The sequence below is a fragment of the Temnothorax curvispinosus genome, unplaced genomic scaffold (assembly GCF_003070985.1).
Source record: "Temnothorax curvispinosus isolate PA1 unplaced genomic scaffold, ASM307098v1 QBEX01010743.1, whole genome shotgun sequence".
Taxonomy (NCBI): domain Eukaryota; kingdom Metazoa; phylum Arthropoda; class Insecta; order Hymenoptera; family Formicidae; genus Temnothorax; species Temnothorax curvispinosus.
In genome coordinates, this window is record NW_020220523.1 from 54138 (window position 1) to 73658 (window position 19521).

General features: G+C 34.0%; 2 protein-coding genes across 4 annotated transcripts; both read right to left on the reverse strand.

Annotated features, from left to right (window-relative positions):
* Positions 1-797: 797 nt before the first annotated feature.
* LOC112460706 lies at positions 798-11889 on the reverse strand. 3 transcript variants are annotated; one of them, XM_025025515.1, is made up of 5 exons: positions 11677-11889; positions 8190-8642; positions 7292-7701; positions 4089-4328; positions 798-2861 (listed from the first exon to the last, which is right to left on the reverse strand). In XM_025025515.1, exons 2-4 carry the CDS (start codon positions 8629-8631, stop codon positions 4116-4118), a joined length of 1065 nt encoding a protein of 354 aa, XP_024881283.1. In that variant the 5' UTR covers positions 8632-8642; positions 11677-11889; the 3' UTR covers positions 798-2861; positions 4089-4115. The 3 variants fall into 3 exon arrangements, with proteins under 3 accessions (XP_024881283.1, XP_024881281.1, XP_024881280.1); XM_025025513.1 differs by having other exon boundaries at positions 4076-4328; XM_025025512.1 differs by lacking the exon at positions 798-2861 and having other exon boundaries at positions 3365-4328; positions 11677-11887.
* Positions 11890-12463: 574 nt separating this feature from the next.
* LOC112460705 (probable methylmalonate-semialdehyde dehydrogenase [acylating], mitochondrial) lies at positions 12464-18486 on the reverse strand. The gene is made up of 8 exons (XM_025025511.1): positions 18392-18486; positions 16437-16506; positions 15531-15730; positions 15115-15193; positions 14442-14809; positions 13763-14191; positions 13157-13435; positions 12464-12801 (listed from the first exon to the last, which is right to left on the reverse strand). The coding sequence occupies exons 1-8, from the start codon at positions 18422-18424 to the stop codon at positions 12700-12702; spliced, it is 1560 nt and encodes a 519-aa protein (XP_024881279.1). The 5' UTR covers positions 18425-18486; the 3' UTR covers positions 12464-12699.
* Positions 18487-19521: the final 1035 nt, after the last annotated feature.

Below are 19521 nucleotides of genomic sequence, written 5' to 3' on the forward strand. Positions count from 1 at the left end.
TCTCATAAGTCCTCAAACAACTTTTCTAAAAACCGACCTATCACATTCAAGTAAACACGTGACGGAAAAGTATTCTTGTCTCTATCCTGTTGTGAGTTTATTTTTTTCTTCTCTCTTTAATTGTCCATTAGAGGCCTTATAAATAATTTCGCAAACTATCAGCCTCTCAAAGTGCCTCCAACGAATTTCGCAGTCGTGTTTGAATAAATACTATAAGAGCTTAATATACGAAAAATCACGAATAGTTAATTAGTATACGGTTCAAATTTTATATTCTTAACTACTTTTTAAATATTCCATACAGATGGTCACCGGATTTCCCCTGCTCTCTTATCCATTTGCAATATAATGATTATAATTTATTCACGAATTTTACTGCAGAATCGCTATGTCGAATTAAATATAATTCCTCGATATTCAGTGCTAAATTTACAAATATCTGAAATTCAATTACGTTTTTATATCATTGACATTTTATCGTTTACAAAAAGTTTACAATTCGTATTTTACAAATTATTACATTTGTCCAAAATTATTCAATAAAATAAAACTCAGAGATTTTTTATTTCAAAATTTTAAAACAAAAACCAATATATAATATGCGTAATTTTATTATAAATTAATATTGTATTAATTGTATTAATTCCATTCAATGAAATATTTTAGAAGAAATGTGATAAAATTTGTGAAGCCAAAGGTGAGTTGTGCAATGGATTCTAATGTAAAAGATTAATATAAATTAATGTAACTTATAAATATAAATAACTATCACTTACAAGCATTAATATAATATTTGTTACGAGCAATTAATATTTACATAAATAAATAAAATCTACTGAATACCGAGAGATTATTATAAATAAATATGTCGAGGTATAATTGGAAGTAAGATCGATCAAAGATCGAAGTTACTCTAGTCGCTCCTTAATTACAAATAATAAACAAGAATTTTGTCAAAAATCTTATATGATGTTAAACTAAATACGCTTTATGATAAAGTTTTCTTTCGCTGATTATAATATGACGAGTGATTCATTATTACAAAGCATGTATGCAATCTAAATGAATATGATAATATACTTTATTGTACTTGCGTTTCTCATAGGTATCTCTAGATGGATTTATAACAATGATATTGTGAATTCAATTTTAATTATTGGTTGATTACGTGAACTGCATGCGATATATGTGAAATTAAATGGATTCCATCAGATCGCTTCGTTTAAGATTATATAGCTACAGTTTTTCACCTTTGACTCAAAAATATTGAATAAAATTTATGTAACAATATGAATATAATTGAAATTGTTCGCAAATTATTTCGCAGCATCTATTTTTCATTAAATTATTTTGTTTAATTCATCGACAATAAGAAAATTCAGATTTTTAATCTTTGAGAAATAATTATATCTATAATTTTTTTGTATGTTGCATTGCTGATTATTTTTGTAAATAAATAGGTATGAATTTTGCATGAATAATTTCTGGATAAAGTGTAATAATTTCTAGATTTAAATATATATTGATGTAACATGTAACCAGCCGCCTCTTTTTAATTCATCATGAGATTTTTGCTGACAATTCAAACTGATTTTTTAAATTATTTATATAATAATATTTAGCTATTTGAATATTTTACAATAAGTAAATTGCATATTAATGTAAGTTTCACCCCGTTTGAAATAACGAAACTACGAGATAAATATTGTAAAGTATGGAATATATAAGAACTAAAATAGATAAGACTCGTGTTGCGCATAATAGAAATTATATACTAATAAAACGGATTTTACAAATAGTAACTTGCACAAGCGTGTCTCTTTATCGAGTTATCGTCACGATTTTATCTTGAGCGCTTTACCTCGAATAAAATAAAATAGCAACACTGACTCTTGGAATCAATCTTGTGGAATATTCTAGGCTAAAGCTCGAATAGTTAATATTAAGTATATCGTTTTGCGCATCGTCCTAGATCGCTTGACAGTGGCTAAAAATTTACATTAAAAAAAAAAACAATCAATTATTTTAAAATTTGTCAAGCGCAATTATTGTCAAATATCAAATTGCATAATTAAAGTAAAGATTCACAATTAACAATTTTACGCAATATAATACGAATAAATTAATACACTTGTTTTTACGCCAGTAAAACGAAAAGTAATTTAACAAAAGTATCATTTTTAGATCTTAAAATCATGGTAAAAGCGATCGTAAAATATTATATAAGTCAAAAGGTTACAGCTTCTAAACTAAAGTTTTACTTTAGAGATGTCCATTTATTTTAGACACATTGCATTCTTAAGTATATAATACTTTGCGATGTACTTTTCTCATGACGACGTCAACAATCATAATGTATATCCATGTCAATCTCAATTTTGACACAATTTTTGTTTAGCTTTCCCCGTGAAAGATATAATTTATATAGGAAGATATGTATCATTTTCATGAAACGATTCTGTATGCTTTTACATAAATATCATTTTATCGAAACAATACATTGGTGAAGCTGCCTATAATTAAACTTCCAGTTACCGCGCAAGGTTCGGATTAATTCAATATTTCTGTCACGCAAATATTTCTGGCACACTTCCGATGCAATATCAGCGATCTGCTCGTCATATTTTGCAAAATATGGTATTACGTTTCTCCGTGCGACAGATATCACTGAGTAAACGGCGTGTGGATATCGATTAAACGATGTTCCTGATAGCACGTTCGTCAAACATCACTTTTAATTAAACGGGGCTGGAAAGCGGGCCCTTTATTGTAGCTGGCAGTACGGCTACTTTTGTACGCAGATAGAATTCGACTGGCGTCAGAAAGTTAAAAAGCACTTTTCGCTTCTTTTTTTCGAGACCCTAGAAAAGTCGATGACACACATATAATACCTTATAATCGTATATCGTGTATTTATATACGTATATCGTGTACGTTATAGAAAGTTTAGCAAATATAGGTGGCCGAATTAAGGAGACATCTCTTTCGGACTCTAAAGTTATTTATCGATAACATCTTGATTCTAATCACGGCACGTTCATTTTTAACATTTACTTTCTCATGCTATTGCGCGTTATAAAGGTTGAAAATTTTTTTCTCCTAAATCCCTTGATTAATTTTAACCTACCTTTCGGCTGTATACTTTATTATTATGTAAAATTATTTTTAACTTTTGCACCTCTTTTTGCGCAGGAGAGCGTGCGTCGAAATCTGCAGATTAGAATTAAAACTAATTAGAATTTTAAAGATGTCATTTATGTTTTTAGAATACTTCTTTAGCTTTTATCAAATTTTTAATTTCGTAGGAACTTTTAAAGAAATTTATAAAAAGAGTACAAAACACAGTTTTGTTTTACTGTTTTTCAATAGTTTATAAATTTTGGTCTCCTTAACTTGCCAGTGAGATACGTATTTTTTCTCTGTATATATTTATATATATATATATAGTTTGTCAGCATGGCATACACACAATATTGTGCGCCCGTCATCGGCGGGGTTGTAAAGCCTGCCGATCCTCATCGCAAACTTAAAGTAGTAATCAACAAAACTTTCCTTATACAACTTTTTTTTTACCATCAGCTCGATTATCGGAAGATTAATGTCATATCGATACATCGTTATGATCATGTCGCTAGTGGAACTGTACATCACAGTTGCAACAAATGTATAAGTAGTCCGTCACTAATTTATTAATGAGCATGTAAACCTGACACTCAAACGAAAACATGATGTTAAGAATGATTGTACAACATGATTGTTTCTCTGCTTGTAAGAAGCCCTCGTTAAAAAAATCTGCCGTGGCAGATAAGAAAGATAAAACCTATCGGCGTAACAGAGCAACGCAGCGAGCGATCTCGCGGAAAATGAATCTCGTGCAGATCCTCATCTCAGGCGGGACCAATCACGTTGTTCGCGCATTCGTGTCGCGAATTCTCTACAGCTGGCTACGTTGTAAAAAAATCTGTCTCGTATATCCCCCTTGCCCGCGTCTAACGATCTTCTATCTTTCGATGTGGAAGACGCCTAAGTCTAACCGACGCGTGTGTGTGTGTTTGTAAAAATAGGCAAGTCTTACGCGCGCTATGTACCGGGTGCGTCGTGCTCGTCGCCGGGATTTACTCCTTTTCCTCGGTCTCTTGGCTCTCCGCGCCCAGCAGGGTCGACTCGTGCTCCTCGACCTCCGGCTCCTCGACGTTCTGCCCGGCACGTCTGAGCGTTTTACGTGCACTACGCTGCACGTGAATCGTCAGGGCGATTAGGCCACATGCCGTTGCGCACATTCCTCCGAAGATTGAGTAAACTGTTACCATCGACATGTGATTCACGGTCTGTAAATTCAATGAAGCGAGGTCACTTGAACGGTAATATCTTTAATATACGAATATAATAAGGAGTATTAAATCATGCACTTCTCTTTCCTTATACTTTCTCATGTTTCCATTAATTTTCATTACACGAAACATTTTCATTCAGCTGAGATGAAATATATCGTATATTAAATGTTTTTTTCTCTTTTTTTACATAAACGTTATTCTTTATGGCAAATTAACGCCTAAGTCTAATCGACGCGTGTGTGTGTGTTTATAAAAATAGGCAAGTCTTATTTGCAATTAGTATTAAAAGCAATGTTAGTTTAATCAGCAATACGTATATGTGTGAAATTCATATAAAATATAGATGTACAAATCTCAGAACTAAAATAAAATGTTAAGAAAAACTACATCTATTTAAGAAATCCAAAGTCACTGTGAAGTAATAAAGAAAATCATGCCTTATTCTACTAAAATTGTTAAATCGCTTTTTTATATAATATCTTGGCCATTTTGGTGTTGACAAATATTGTTAAATAAATAAGCATTCTTTCGATCGATTGTTCACCGGCTGCTTTAATTTACTATTAGGTCAAACGTCGGTCTATACGGCTTTGCGTGCACGATAATACGTTTTCGCCGGCTCCCGTTGGCCATCGGCGCAATAACCTGCTTGAAATTCTGATTTGTGCACCCCGTAATGCACGGAATTCACGATAGTGTTCCGTTTAATACCACTGAGCCTCCGTCTGTACAGCTATTTGCGTCCGTCGTTCGCGGAATTTGATTTAATATTTCGATCGAGACATGTAGTAAGCTATTACGCGTTATGTATAACATATAAATGCTCGTGATCAATTCACTGAATTGAAAGGAAATGGAGAAAATATATAAAATAATAAAATAATAATCTCTAAAATATCTCTAAAATATAATTTTTTAAGACACATTCGTATAGCTGTATAAGCAGAAATAATATAATTCTGTATCGAATAAAATAAATTTTTCTTTTCTTGAGAATATAATGCTTTTTACTTCTCAAGGATATTGTAAACTTTATATCATGTATTTATTGTCTTTTCTACTGCATTTTTCAAATTAAAAAGCTCGCGAATGATTTTGCGATCCACCAGCTTCACCAATGTCGCTCGTATAACACCGCGATATATAATCCACACTGTTTCCTTATCCACCAAAAAATGAATATTCATCAGAAAATGTTGCTACTCTCTGTTACCCCAGTTACCGTTTAATATGCAAAATACAAACCGGCAGACGCCACTGCATCTGATATAACTACTACAAGTCGGGTATACCGGTAAATGTATGAATTAGTAGGTACTCAAGATCCTATTAATCCCCTTGTGTATCATGACTGGTATTTTCAATTCCACGGTAAATTAAGCATTCCGTCGGTAAAAGGCATTCTGCACGAGACGCGTTGTAAAATGGAGCGCGGTACTATATGTGTTGTACACAATTTATGAAAATTGGATAAAGCAAAAGCATTTTACTTGGCGAGCAGCTGTTAGCTCGATAAGTCCGCTTAAATATGTAACGAAAAAGCAAAAGGCCTGAAACATGCAAAAGTTGTTGAGCACGTGAAAATATTTGGTGAAAATATTTTGGCGAAAATGTCGAGTAAACGGTTTCTCTCTCTCTTGTCGCTTGTTGACTTTTTAATAGGAAATTTATCTTTTCAGTAGACGAATTTTTATTGGTTGTAAAATGTGTCGTTTCAGCTAAAGCGGAAACTTCATCTCTTTTTATCGTAATAAAATTACTACGATAAAATTTTAAACGAAACTGCGACTCCAACCCTTTTATAAACGCATAACGTATTTTGCGCGATTGCTTTTTTTTTCCTAATGACGTTCGTGTAGTCTGCGCGCAAAATCTTTAAGTGCAGCGCAAGCATTCTCAGGTAAGCTTTATCGGCTCTAGGGAGAACACGCGGCTTTTATATTGATTGGCCAGCGAGGTCGATGTTTTAAGAAAGAGCGACTTTTTCCTCTTCTGTAACTTCATTTGCGCGAAAATCTTCTTGTTGCGGGAGATAAAAAAGAATGGAAGCAACGGGGAGAGAAATATACATTCTATGTATTTATATTAAAAAAATATAATAGGATGCGATATCACGAGACATTTCGCGGAAATCGTTATAAATACGTAACATGTTGCAATCTTCCGAGAAGGAAGTAAAAGTACCACCGCTGTCCCGATGGGAAACATGCGGGATAAATAAAGGCTCCGAGCAATTCCTCGTCCGCTTTTAGATTCACGAACATGCTCTGCCTATCGATCGGACAGAGTTTCAGTTTTAGATATCTTTGGTGCAACGCGATCAATATTTATACAGGACGAAAAATTTCGAATCGCTAAATTCGAAAATATGAGAAAAATGTATACGGAAACGATATAATATATCTTGCAGATCAAGTCGGAGATATAAAATCATCCTGTAAAATTTTGCTTTTTTCTAAAGTGTAATAACGGCGGTAATGAGATGAGTTTTAAAATGTAGAAACTCCTAATGGGATTAAATTAAAAAATCTTGAGATGCTTGTTTAAAGAGTAAAACTTAAAATTTCTTTCTCTCTCTTCTCTCCTTTTTCAAAGTGCTTTTACGATAAGTAAGAATTATATATATAATTATATATGTATTACACAAATATATATAAGACAGAAGAGAACGTCGAATTAGCAACATTCAAAGGGTCTTACCAAAGTACGATAAAAATAATCAGTAAAATATGCGAAACTGTAGAATAAACATGCGGAAAGAAAAGCTTGTCTAAGAAGATAATTCTGGAATAAGGAAAAAGCAAGACGTGCGAGAAAATGACGAGTTAGCAATTTTTACATATAGGTGATTCGCGTGATCGATGCACTCTATCAAAATGCAGGACACTCCAGATCCCCCTTGAACGCAATTCCCGGAGAACGTACGAGCGTTTCGATCGAGAAATACGAGCACTTACAAACACTTTCCACTTGACGTCGGAATCGGAGGGCTCGCCGAAGAACCACTTCTGGGGCCAGGGTTTTATCGTGCCTTCCGGCGTTTTGAATATCAAACCCTCGAGACTCAGACGGGGCGCGAGGACGCTGGTGGTGATGTTACCCTTCTTGTAGGAGGCTATCCCCGCCTTCACGTACATCTGCGGTATGGTCTCGTTCTCTCGCAGCTTCAGGGTCACCCGCGGCATTTTCGGCTTTTTCGGCGTGCTCAACGTTTTCGTGTTCTCCGTCGTGCCGCTCGTGGACGCCTTCGACGTTGTCGTCGACGACGCCGAAAAAATCGACGGTAGAACGGAAGTCGTTGCCATTTGACGGTCCCTCGTCGACGTTTCCAGGCTCGAGATCCCTTGTGTACTGAATTCCGGCGTGTCTGAAAAGAGAGAATTGTCTGTACCTAATATACGTAGTCGACAATAACGTCGGGTTAGTTGGAAAACTGATAACAGAGCGTCTCGACGAATTATATTACGGCTCCAATATTTATGTAAAGCTGGAATCTTATTTTACGCTCATCGTTTGTATGTTTTATCGCGGCACTCCGAAGTATTTTACAAGGGGAAATTAAATTTCGTGCTCGATCTCATAATGCTCATCTTAATTTAAGCGGACAAAGAACAGAAAGAACTTTTAGACAAAGAAGAGAAAATATTATTCTGTAATATAATATTTTAGTTTAGAATAGCAAATAAAATTTATTTTATAAAAACGTGGCACATATTCTTTAATAAAAAAAAATAACATGAAACATTATCGCGACTTTTCTGTTATTATTTACAAACGAAATATTGAAAACCTTATTATTTCTGTGAAGTATAATTTTCTGCATCGTTTTCCTGGAAAATTCAAGCAAGATAATACCTGCTAACGTGGCGTCATCAACCATAGCCTCCTCCTCCTCTTCTTCACCCCGGAGAATTACATTAAAGGAAGTCGTGCCATCTTCGAGGTCTTTCCTCCTTGTGACCTCGGTCGCCGATGTCGTCGTGGTCGAGATCCTGCCTCTGTTCTTATCCTCACTGACGTTCTTTGTTTGGTTTCTCGGTGTGTTCATGACCGGCTCTGCTCGGCTAAGCGCTCGTATCGTGCTGACGAGGTTGTGATCGTAATTCTGATTCAACAGGAACGGCGTGGCCACGCAAGACAGTACGATCAGCACCATTATAGTGGCCATCGTGTACTTGATGATCCTCGGCCGAGGCTTGCCGGAAGCCTGCGGGAATCCGCCGGACGAGAACTGATCCGTCTGCGGCAGTATCGTGTACTGCAGACTGGCATCGCCTTTCCGCACCGTTTTGTACATAATTATTCAACCTGTCGGAATGGAGATCTTGTTAGAGATACACGGCGGCGATCCTCTCAGCCAGCCGGAAATATATGGTTCTGTCAGCCGAATGGCCTCTCGTATTTATTTTCGCGAGCGCGACTATTCAGCACGGGATTCTGCACTGTACTTAATCGGAATGTTCAGTTTTATTGAGAAACAATAGCGGGGAAGAATAAGTCAACAATGTACAGCTTTTCAATTGAATTTATATCCTGGAAACGGAAATTAAATCAAATATAAATTTTATATGAAAAATTTTATTGCAAATTTAAAGTGTATTTGAACAATACAGTTTTTCTGGAAAATTATTTAACGGGCTCATAAGTAAAAATTTATAAAATAAATCTATTAAATAAATTCAATGTTTATTGAATAATATTTATATGAAATCAATTTTGTAATAAAATAAGTAGCAATTATTTTGTTTGTATAAATCGTCCGGTATTATGCAATAAATTATTTACCATCGTGCATCGTAGCAATTTATCGACTTGTTTTTACAGGATACTAAATTCAATGCAATAACATTCAGTAACACAGCACACATATAATAAAGTTATCACATCATATCTATATTTTCATGACAATCAGTTTGTTTGCACAGATATTATTTGACTATTTTGTATTTATTCAGATTTAAGATCCATTTTAGAATTGATATAATTTTGGCATTTATTTCATAAAAAATTAATTATAAAATACATCACGATAGAAATAGAGATTTTCACGGGATTTCACGGGAGACAAAAATATATGATACGCGCAAAATAAGTCATTCGTCTTTCACTAAAGCGTTACGGTGCAATAAAAAAAATTTCGTAAAAGAACGACGTTATAGCCCTGAATGGGCCAAACTGGTTTTATTATAATTGCAATTTTTATAGAAAGAAATTGGTAAGTCCATTGTCTAATCCTAATATTTACTCAGAAAAAACCGCATTTATTATTAAAACTTTATTGTTGTTATTAATTCAAAGTTTCTGTTTCCAAGGGAGGACAAATAGCATAATTTGTTTATTCTCTCAGTTACATAGGAATTAAATCGTGGCTGAACGTCACTACAGAAAGTTTTATGGATATATTAAATGTAAGTTTTATATAAATTTTATATAAATGCACCAAATAATGAAACATCACTAAACGTGACGTTTAAACGGCACTACAACGCAGAATGTCAATTTTAGATACAATATTTTGTACAATAGGAGACTTTTAAATATAAGAAATTGATAATAAAAGAAAAACTACTTAAAAACAACAGAAACAAATTTTCCAGTTTTATAATCGTTTCCATGAAAATACATATCTTATATTAGGATTTTTTTGTATCTGAGTGTGGAATATTTTCTAAATTAAACCGACGTTGGTGAAATTGGCCCTTAGTGTCGTATATACGAGATAGCAAATCCAGGAATTTTGAACCCAGAGAAGAGATCTTCTATTCTACAATCGGCTGCTCTAACATTGAGTTAGCTGGCATCCCGTTTCCATTTCACACGTAATTACTCAAGCTGTCAGAAAAAAATCTCATTGTGTAAAGCGAAGGAAAGGCAATAAATTTACGTATTCGCGTGAGCCAAACTCGCTAGTGATTATCATCATGTTTTTTATCTTAAGACTGTTTGCAAAATAATAAGACTCAATTAGTATCGAGTTTACAACTTTCTCGAAACAGTGAAGAGTTAATGAATATATTAAAAACTTTAATTAACACCGGCTCTACATTAAGGCGATATTTTTCTTCTTGCATAACAAACTATTTCATTAAATAGGTATCTCATAAGAAAGGAAAGATATTATGGAGAGAGAGAAATGAAGAATTGACAGAGAAATGATATTGAACATTTGCAAACAACGTTTCTTTTGTTAGATTGCTTTACAAGAATTTTATAAAATTATCATAAATATGTTTTTTTAAGTCGATTTTTAGCGTAATAATAACTTATATAGTTAACATGAATGGAATAAATTGAACAGTATTAGAAATAGAACTACTTTTCTGTATCTAAAGACAGTTTTAAAATTTTGTTATAAAAAAATTAATATTCCCATTCCCGCAATACTTGCTATCAAAGACGAGTTTTGAATTCGCAATAAAGTCGACAGGTCGCTTATGAACTTCAATCATGAAACAATGTTTAATTAAAATATAAATAAGCATAGCGCGGAAATGGAAAGTATTTGAATTAGCTCACACAAAAAGCTCTTGACATTTAAAAGCCGCATTGTTCAAAAGCATATCAACATTCGAAGATGTTAAAAGTTAAATATTTGAAAACTGAAATATTTGCGATTAATACCTCTAATTAATGAGCGCTTAATATATGCATTATTGAAAATAAATAACTTTGCAAAATACGAGGATTTTTGTAGGCATTTCTCTCTTACAGGTATTTATTGAATAATTCTTTGACAAAAAAGCGTCGATTGTTCAATATTAAAAAAGATAATAATATAAAAGTAATAATATAATAATTTGTAACAAGATAAATATAAATATAAATATAAAATTAAATATAATTTCTCTAATTATATATAAAGAGCTTTTAACACCACACATATTTAAATTTTACTTTTTAATATAATTAATTATAGAAACAAGCACCCTCGCAGTCAGCGTTATTAATGCCACGATGAAGTACACGCCTGGCGCATAAACACGACATGCCGGAAATTAGAGCCAAAACGGTCAATTACACTCCACTTAACCGGTGCCGACACCGACGGTGGCTTGTTTAAAAAAAAATCACCGAAGAGTTATTGAGCCTTGTGACGAACGAAGGAGGCCGGCGGTCGACGCTCAACATTTTCAAGCGATTAACATTTCCTAGCGTTGCTGCAGGCCGAATGTTTAATCGTGCACAAATTCGATAAAACATCAATAGCCTCTCTCGGAAGACAGATAAATTATTCTCGACGCGTCTGCCGAATATAAAGCTGATCCTCGCGAAGGAAGCGAAAACGGGGGAGAAGGAAAGCTATACGCCGGGAACGCGATCACAAGTGTATCGGTGTACTCACGATATGTGAACGGTATAGTCGAGGGTTCTCTCTTGATTTCCCTGCCGGCCTGGTGTGTCGGCGAATACACGACAATCCGGGACAGGCAGAACCTCGCCTGTGAGGGAAACTCAGCTGGAAAATGCGCAGATGCGGCTCGACGACGACGACGGGGTGCGCGCGTCGGCGCGTACATCGCGGCATCGCTCCCGACTGCCGGAAGTTGGTTCGAATATCTCTCGCCGAGAGACGGATGTCCGCGCGCGGGTTCGTGCGGGCCGGGCCAAGGGTTCAAGGACGAATCAGAAGGTGTCGACCGTGAACTTCTTTCGGCGCTTATGCCATCGAATTTTAGGCGTATTTTCGCCCGCGGCTTCGCCCACGCGCGGTTGTTACTAAGCGGGGGCTAATCGATAGGAAAACAGTTCCGCGTTTGCTGTTTGCTATTTTACGAATTATTGCATCGCCTAATAAAGAGATTTTAGTTGAAAATTGGGAATTTATTATGGCTTACTGCAGCTTATTAAATGACTAAATGTTCACTAGCATGAACGTTTAATAGCACTATATAGCAAATGAATTTTTTGATGGTTGCGCTTAAGTTAATATTTTTTATTATTTTAGCAGTAATATTATTGCAAAGAATCAATTTTATTTGCGAGAGATACATTTCTTCAATAATAATTAGAATATATTCTACAAATATAACGTCATGTGAATTCTTTATTTAATTTTTAATATATATAATATGTATAGCTCCTTGTAATTAATGCAATCAAATTTTTATTTTTAGGGCATAAATAAAGAATTGATATTTGTACTACATTTTATTGTGGTATAAAAAATATATGTAGTCTATCTAGGCCATAAAAATATGCTCAACATTTACAGAAACAGATTTGTACACAACAATGGAAGACATTGTTTATAATTGCGTGACGAATCACGGAATTAAGCTTTTTACGTTCTTACTCATGAAATTTAAGAACACAGTGAAGTTGAGTGAAGTTTTGGTATATCATAAAATCACACGTAATTACAGTCTCATTGCATAGTAGGCATCGCCGTCGACGACGCGATATCGGTAGCATCACTGGATCTCCATAGCTGTGTTATTGTCTTCGTTTGCGTGTGGAAATTTACTCCCTAAAATAAGATTAATCAAAGAGCTCTCGTTACTACAATATATTATTGTTATATTATATATCTATTATTTGTTCACAAAAATTTTACTCAATTATTATTTTCTGTCGTACTATAAATAGTATACGTATATATATGCGATAATAATGCAATTATTTATCAAAGACAACAATTCCAATTAAAAATGGGATATTTTTATCGCTTTTTAACTATTTTTATTACTTTTGATACGTTTCAGTTAGTTTCAGTAACTAATTGTAATTAGAAAATTATTTTTAAGAATTATAAGTATATGATTTATTTTGATAAATAGACCTGATTCGTTAAAATAAAGACCCACGAAGTTGCATGTACTCACGTATTTGCCGTAAAAGTGCATATCGCCGAGGAAGGAACCCTTGTTACCAGTGAAACTGAACATCGGTAGAGGAACGGGTATGGGAACATTAATTCCGACTTGGCCGGCTTCGATTCTGTTTACGAATGCCCTGGCTGTCGCCCCATTTGTCGTGAAAATTGCCGTGCCATTGCCGTAAGGATTTTTATTGATGATGTCGATGGCCTCGTCGGTGGTGTCGGCGAACATGCACGATAAAACGGGTCCGAATATTTCTTCCGTGTAACACTTCATCGTAGGCTGTAACGTGCATATCAAGCAGAGTGTGATATAAATAAAGTGGAATATAACCATGCAGTGTTAAATTAAAATATAACGTTAATTAAAATACAGCACAGACTTTAAATCTTATGAATCTTAAATAAGATGATTTCATGGATAAAACTCTCGTACCAGCTATATGAAGAATAATTTAACTTTTCGGTTTTTATTTGGGTGAGCAGGCTTTTCTCAAAAAGTTCCTAGTTTATTTTTTAATTCACAACGGTTTAAAAGCTTAAATTTTATTAATTTATTTTATTTAAAGCTTGAGTTTGATCAATTTCTGAACTAGCACAGCTATTGTACCTTAACGTCAGTTAACACTGTGGGTCCGACGAAATTCCCGTTTTCGTAGCCGGGCACAACGATATCTCGTCCGTCGAGATCCAATTTCGCGCCGTCTTTAACGCCGGATTCGACCAGCTCTCTGATCCTCTGCTTCGCTTGCGGCGATATAACAGGTCCCAGATCCGTGCCGGGCACGTGACCGGCGTTTACCTTCAACTTCTTCGCCGCCTCTACTAGTTCGGGTATCCATTCCTTGGATTTGCCCACGAAAATGGCCACCGAGAGCGCCATGCATCGCTGCCCGGCGGCGCCGAAAGCCGCCCCGGCGATTTGCGACAACGTTTTGTTCTTATTCGCGTCTGGCAGAACGACGCAATGATTCTTAGCGCCCATGTTGCACTGTACCCTTTTGCCGTGCGCGCTGCTCTGCTTGTAAATATACTTGCCCTGAAAGTTGGAGAATTTATTATTGATTTATTATTATCCGTTATAATATTGCCTCATTACAGCTTATTTTAATTAGAAATGTTTTTACCGCAAACTTTACACACACACAAAATATATTTTAACCAAAATAGACAACGTCTGATAAAAATAATATCTTAGAGGATAAAAGCAAAAGAAGAAAAGGCTCGATTTTGCGATAGCAGTGATAACACAATTTCGATTCTTGATCTCGTTTTTTATCTTCGCTTACCGCCTGATCGGAACCGACGAACGAGACAGCCTTGATGTCGGGATGCTCGCAGATGAAGTCTACAGCTGCATGTTGGCCGTGTATTACATTCAGAAGGCCAGCTGGTGCACCGGCTTTCGTGAAGAGTTCAGCGAGGATCATGGACGCACCTGGTACCCGTTCCGACGGCTTCAGGATAGCGGCGTTCCCGCACGCGACCGATATCGGAAACGACCAGAGCGGTATCATAGCGGGGAAGTTGAAGGGACAAATGGATGCGGTAATACCGAGAGGTACTTTGTACGAGATGATGTCCATGTCCGTGGCGATATTGGCCGTGGATTCGCCCATTTGCAGCATCGGGATCGACGTGCACGCATCGACGACCTCTGCCGTTAATTAAGAATCAATCGATATCCATCGCAGTATCGTTCATTGAATATTAATCATGATTACAATTTTAAATTATTATGATTACATTTTGCATAATTTTGGTCGACCCATTTCTTTTAATTAGAATTAAAATAATATTCGTGCATATCAGGGTAATTTCTTTCATATTTATTTAACATCTTTTATATTTTTATTCAACAATTTTGATTAAATCATTAAAAAACGTCGAGTTAAATAATAAATTAGAGCATTGCCTGATGTACATGATAATTTATATCACAGTTTGACACGATATACTTACGAAGACCTCGAAGCACATCTCCCTCCGCGTCAGCCATAGTCTTTCCATTTTCTTTCACGAGATTCGCCGCAATATCTTTCTGCGATCAAATGAGTAACACGTAAGAATAAGATAAAGACGAATAAGAGATGAAGATATAATGACACTGTAGCATAAAATATTTGCTACGATGCCCACACAACGCTAATTGCAATTGCCTAGTAGCGATAGTTCGCGCTGTTGATGTCTGTCTATAAGTGTCAGTAACTTCGCCTCGTTAATCATCGCTCGTTAATCACTTTTAATCCGAATATACGACGTGTCATCACCTCTCTTTCACCTCTTTCTCTACTTTTCCAACGTAATATTCCAACGTAATTAATTAGTAAAATACCTTGAAGTTTTAAGGTCTTAGAATTTAGAATTGATAAACTGACCGAGTGTTCGCGGATGAGAGCCTGATATCTTAGCATCAAATTTTGTCTCGTTAGCACGCTGGTGTGCCGCCAGCTCTCGTATGCCTTCCGTGCACTCTGTACCGCACTCTCCATCTCGTTCCTCGTGCATTTTGGAGTGCGGCATAACAATTGATTCGTCGCTGGATCGTGGACATCCGTGAACTCCGTGGCCTTTGACTCTGGAAAAAGAGTTTAGATTGACGTGATTTATATGTAAATTGTATTATTAAAATTATTTAAAATGTTCTCATTAATTAATGTGTAATTATAAATTTCTGTGCAGTAAATATTGCAATTTACCAATGTATTATTAACCTGACAAGAAACGACGTTATTTAATTAATATCTAATTAATGTAAAGTTATTGACACAATTCGTATTTCTCGTTAAAAATTTATTCTTCTTGATATCAACTTTTTATAAATAATTTATGCAACACATATCCTGATGGACACATATCCTCGCAAAAATGAATGTAAACATCATATTGTAATAACGTAAAGTGCACTTTGCTTGAGGATACGTGTAAATATCATCTTCAACTGATCCTACATTGTTTCAGAAGTATGAATATTTTCTCGTACGTCTGTCATGTTCGCGATGCACTTTGTTATAAATATTTAAACTGCATTTTACTCCAAATATGTCGATACATTGTCAATATATAGAAAAATATGTTTAAAATTTATCGATTAAAATTCCTGAAGGAAAGATCTTATTATTTTTTGTACAGAAAAACGTGTGAAAAAGCATATAGATAATAATATTTTACAGTACAGGAAAATAAGCACTTTAAGCGGAAAACTTCTTCTGTATTTATAAAATAAATTAAGAGAAATGCAAATAAAAAGTAATGAATCTTTATAATTATATAACGATAATTACCTATGAATTGTCCATCGATGTACATTTTAACTGTCGGGGCGGCATTGCTGTAGGATCTGGTTAAGCGTGTCTGGAATATTTTTATACTAATTGGTACAAAAAATATTATATCTCGTATTTTGGTTTAAATCATTTTTCCGTAATATACCTATATAATAACACGTATTGTTAGAAATTAATTTAGAGAAATTAATAGCGAATAATATTGTTTCAATCAAATGCGATTTAAATTAATTGCTGTCTATTAAATTACCTGTAATTAACAAAACTTTTATTTAATAATGTATAATATATTGTACTTTGAAAGCTAATGTGCATGTGAAATATGTACGTATTTAATAGTTAATATGAAATATAGATATTAATCTATTAAATGAATATTTATTATTTCATATTAAATATCCTTTATTTTATTCATAAACGTGAGAATTTGTGAAACGTTTCATTCTGCAATTTTATTTACCGATTGCACAATTGTACAATCAATATGCATTGGTAAGTGAGTAAAGCTGCGTCACTCGAACTATATGAATATCTTTAAGTTATAGGCAAAACATGATAGTGCTGCTTTCAAGTCAATAAATATATGACGGTTCACTTTTGCCGGCACTGTTTCGTCGTTTGTACATACTACACGAAGTTAAGAAGCTCTATTGCGACAGAAATTAGTAATGGTGTTTTTCTCCTTACAAACGTCATAGTCTGAGGATCAATTGGTCAGACGATTGTCACTTCGTAAATTTGATTAATGCACTGATGCATCCCAAACAATTAAGATAATATAAAAAGATTTTGCATCTTTAAACCGATTCTGACAATATATTTTATTTTAATTAAACAATATAATTGAAAAGAAAAAATAATTTATCTTGTTCAGATTTTATAGATATCAGATTATATCTAAAATAAACGAGAGAATATATAATTTTTCGAAAACAAAAAACAGTTATATTTATCAAAAACTCGAATAAATTGGAACTTCTAAAATGAAACAATTTTAACAATGCACAAATATATTTTATCAATATTCCCTATTCCAATATATTTGTCTGGGTTATCGGATTACAGATGTCTCAGTTACATGGTCATAAGTTGCTGATAAGCGTACTCGCTCATTTAGATAACATTTGCAGGAGCTAAGTTTAAATTTAGTTCTACCACACACGAAGATTTTTTTTTACAGAACAGAGCATTTAATAAAACTCGTATATTTACAAATTAATTAAAAATTATTACACAATATTTATTGTTTTACAAGTGAATTTAATATATCTATAATAATTTTTGGTTCGTCAAAAATTTACTTTCAAAAATTATAGTATAAACATGCAAAGAAACATTATAATACTGTTAGTGCGACATATCATTAATAAATTAGCATCTGGCATACAGATTAATTCATTTTTTATTCAAAGATCGCGTAATAGAGGCCAAGGTATTTTCTCATTAATATAAATTTTTAGAAAATAAACCAACAATCTATTTCATGTCACTCTTCGTATTTTATTAATTAATAATTAAAAACTTTGCACAAAGTATAAAAATATTACTTAAAAAAGGATATAATAAATTATTAACACAACAGGGGGCAAAGCAGAGGGTAATAAATAAAGACAAATATCACTTCACAGTTCCTCCAAATATTCATATTAATATATCGGAAGCACTCAATACCTAAAATATTCGCTGGTGCGAATATAAAAGTAGCCATTTAGAAATTTACAGAAGCGGTGAAAAAAAATATCGTCGGAGCACGAACAACAATTTGCAGATCGATTTTCGCGCTTTAACGTGGAGCTTTCGCAGTTCGTCGGATATCCACTAGATGGTCCGATTTCCTGCATGAATACGTTCAAATGCAGCTTGCAGCTGCAGCTGCGGGGCAACGAATTTTCAAAGAGCGTGGGAAATGACAGTCAGCGTACCGAGCGCGACGGCGACGTATATTTTCGTACCTCACACTTGACGATTCTCGCGAGGAGCGTCATGCTTTCGGTTAACACGTTCGACACGAGCGGCTTGGAACTGAATGATTCGTGTGGAAAAAATGACCTTACATTCAACCGACGTGGCACACGATGTTTTCTGATAAGATAATACATGTTTGTTTAGAACGTCTCCCACGATCGATGCCTCTGCAGCGATGAGTCGAACCTAACGACTCGAATCGCGTAAAGGAAGATAACAATTATTTTGTAATGCGATCTTATACTGAATTTTATTTAACAAAAAGTCGGCGGCAATGACGTATTTATTATTATTGTAGATTTCTCAATTAGATATGATGGATATACCAATAATAACAATTTTGAGATGCTTCTATTCTAAAATACATTTGAAAATACGTAGTTTGATGTACAGAATTTGAATATATTCAGAAAGTGCTGATATTGAAAGAAAAAAAGTGCTGGTATTTGAAAAGAAGAAAATCATTTGTTAGAAATATTTTTCTAAAAAGATTGTTATTAAAAACTCATTTACAAAATTTAAAAAAATTAAAAATATATTAATTTTCTGCACATAGTTTTAGTTGATTCTATTTAAAAATATTGGAAATAATTAACACAAGTCTAAGCATGACTTACTTTAAGTGTTACCTTTACCGGATAAAACGGTAAGTACCTAAAGACCAACTGTTGGAAACTTGATGGCAATGTCTGCACGAAGTAGACACATTGCTGGACTTTCAGTGCCTCAGATGTCGCTACAATGTTACATTGGACAGCTAATTTTTGATTATTAAATTTTTAATAATAAATATAATTTTATTTCGCTATGCGCTTTAATTTATTCGTAATTTCAGACGTATGTTTAAAAATGTGCAATTAGACTCAAACTATGATTAATTCAGTTTTAATATTTCATACAAACAAGGATGTATAAATTAGAAAAATATTACGATTAGAAAAAACAATTTAATATTTTGTTTAAGATTTTATAATACATTTTTTAAAATTTAATAGTTTTTATAAGATTTTAATATTTTATTAATTATGATACATCATAGAATTATATTCAACAAAATACTGAAATAGCACTAGCAATTAAATTTATATTATTAATTAGTTTTTAAAAGGCGATATTT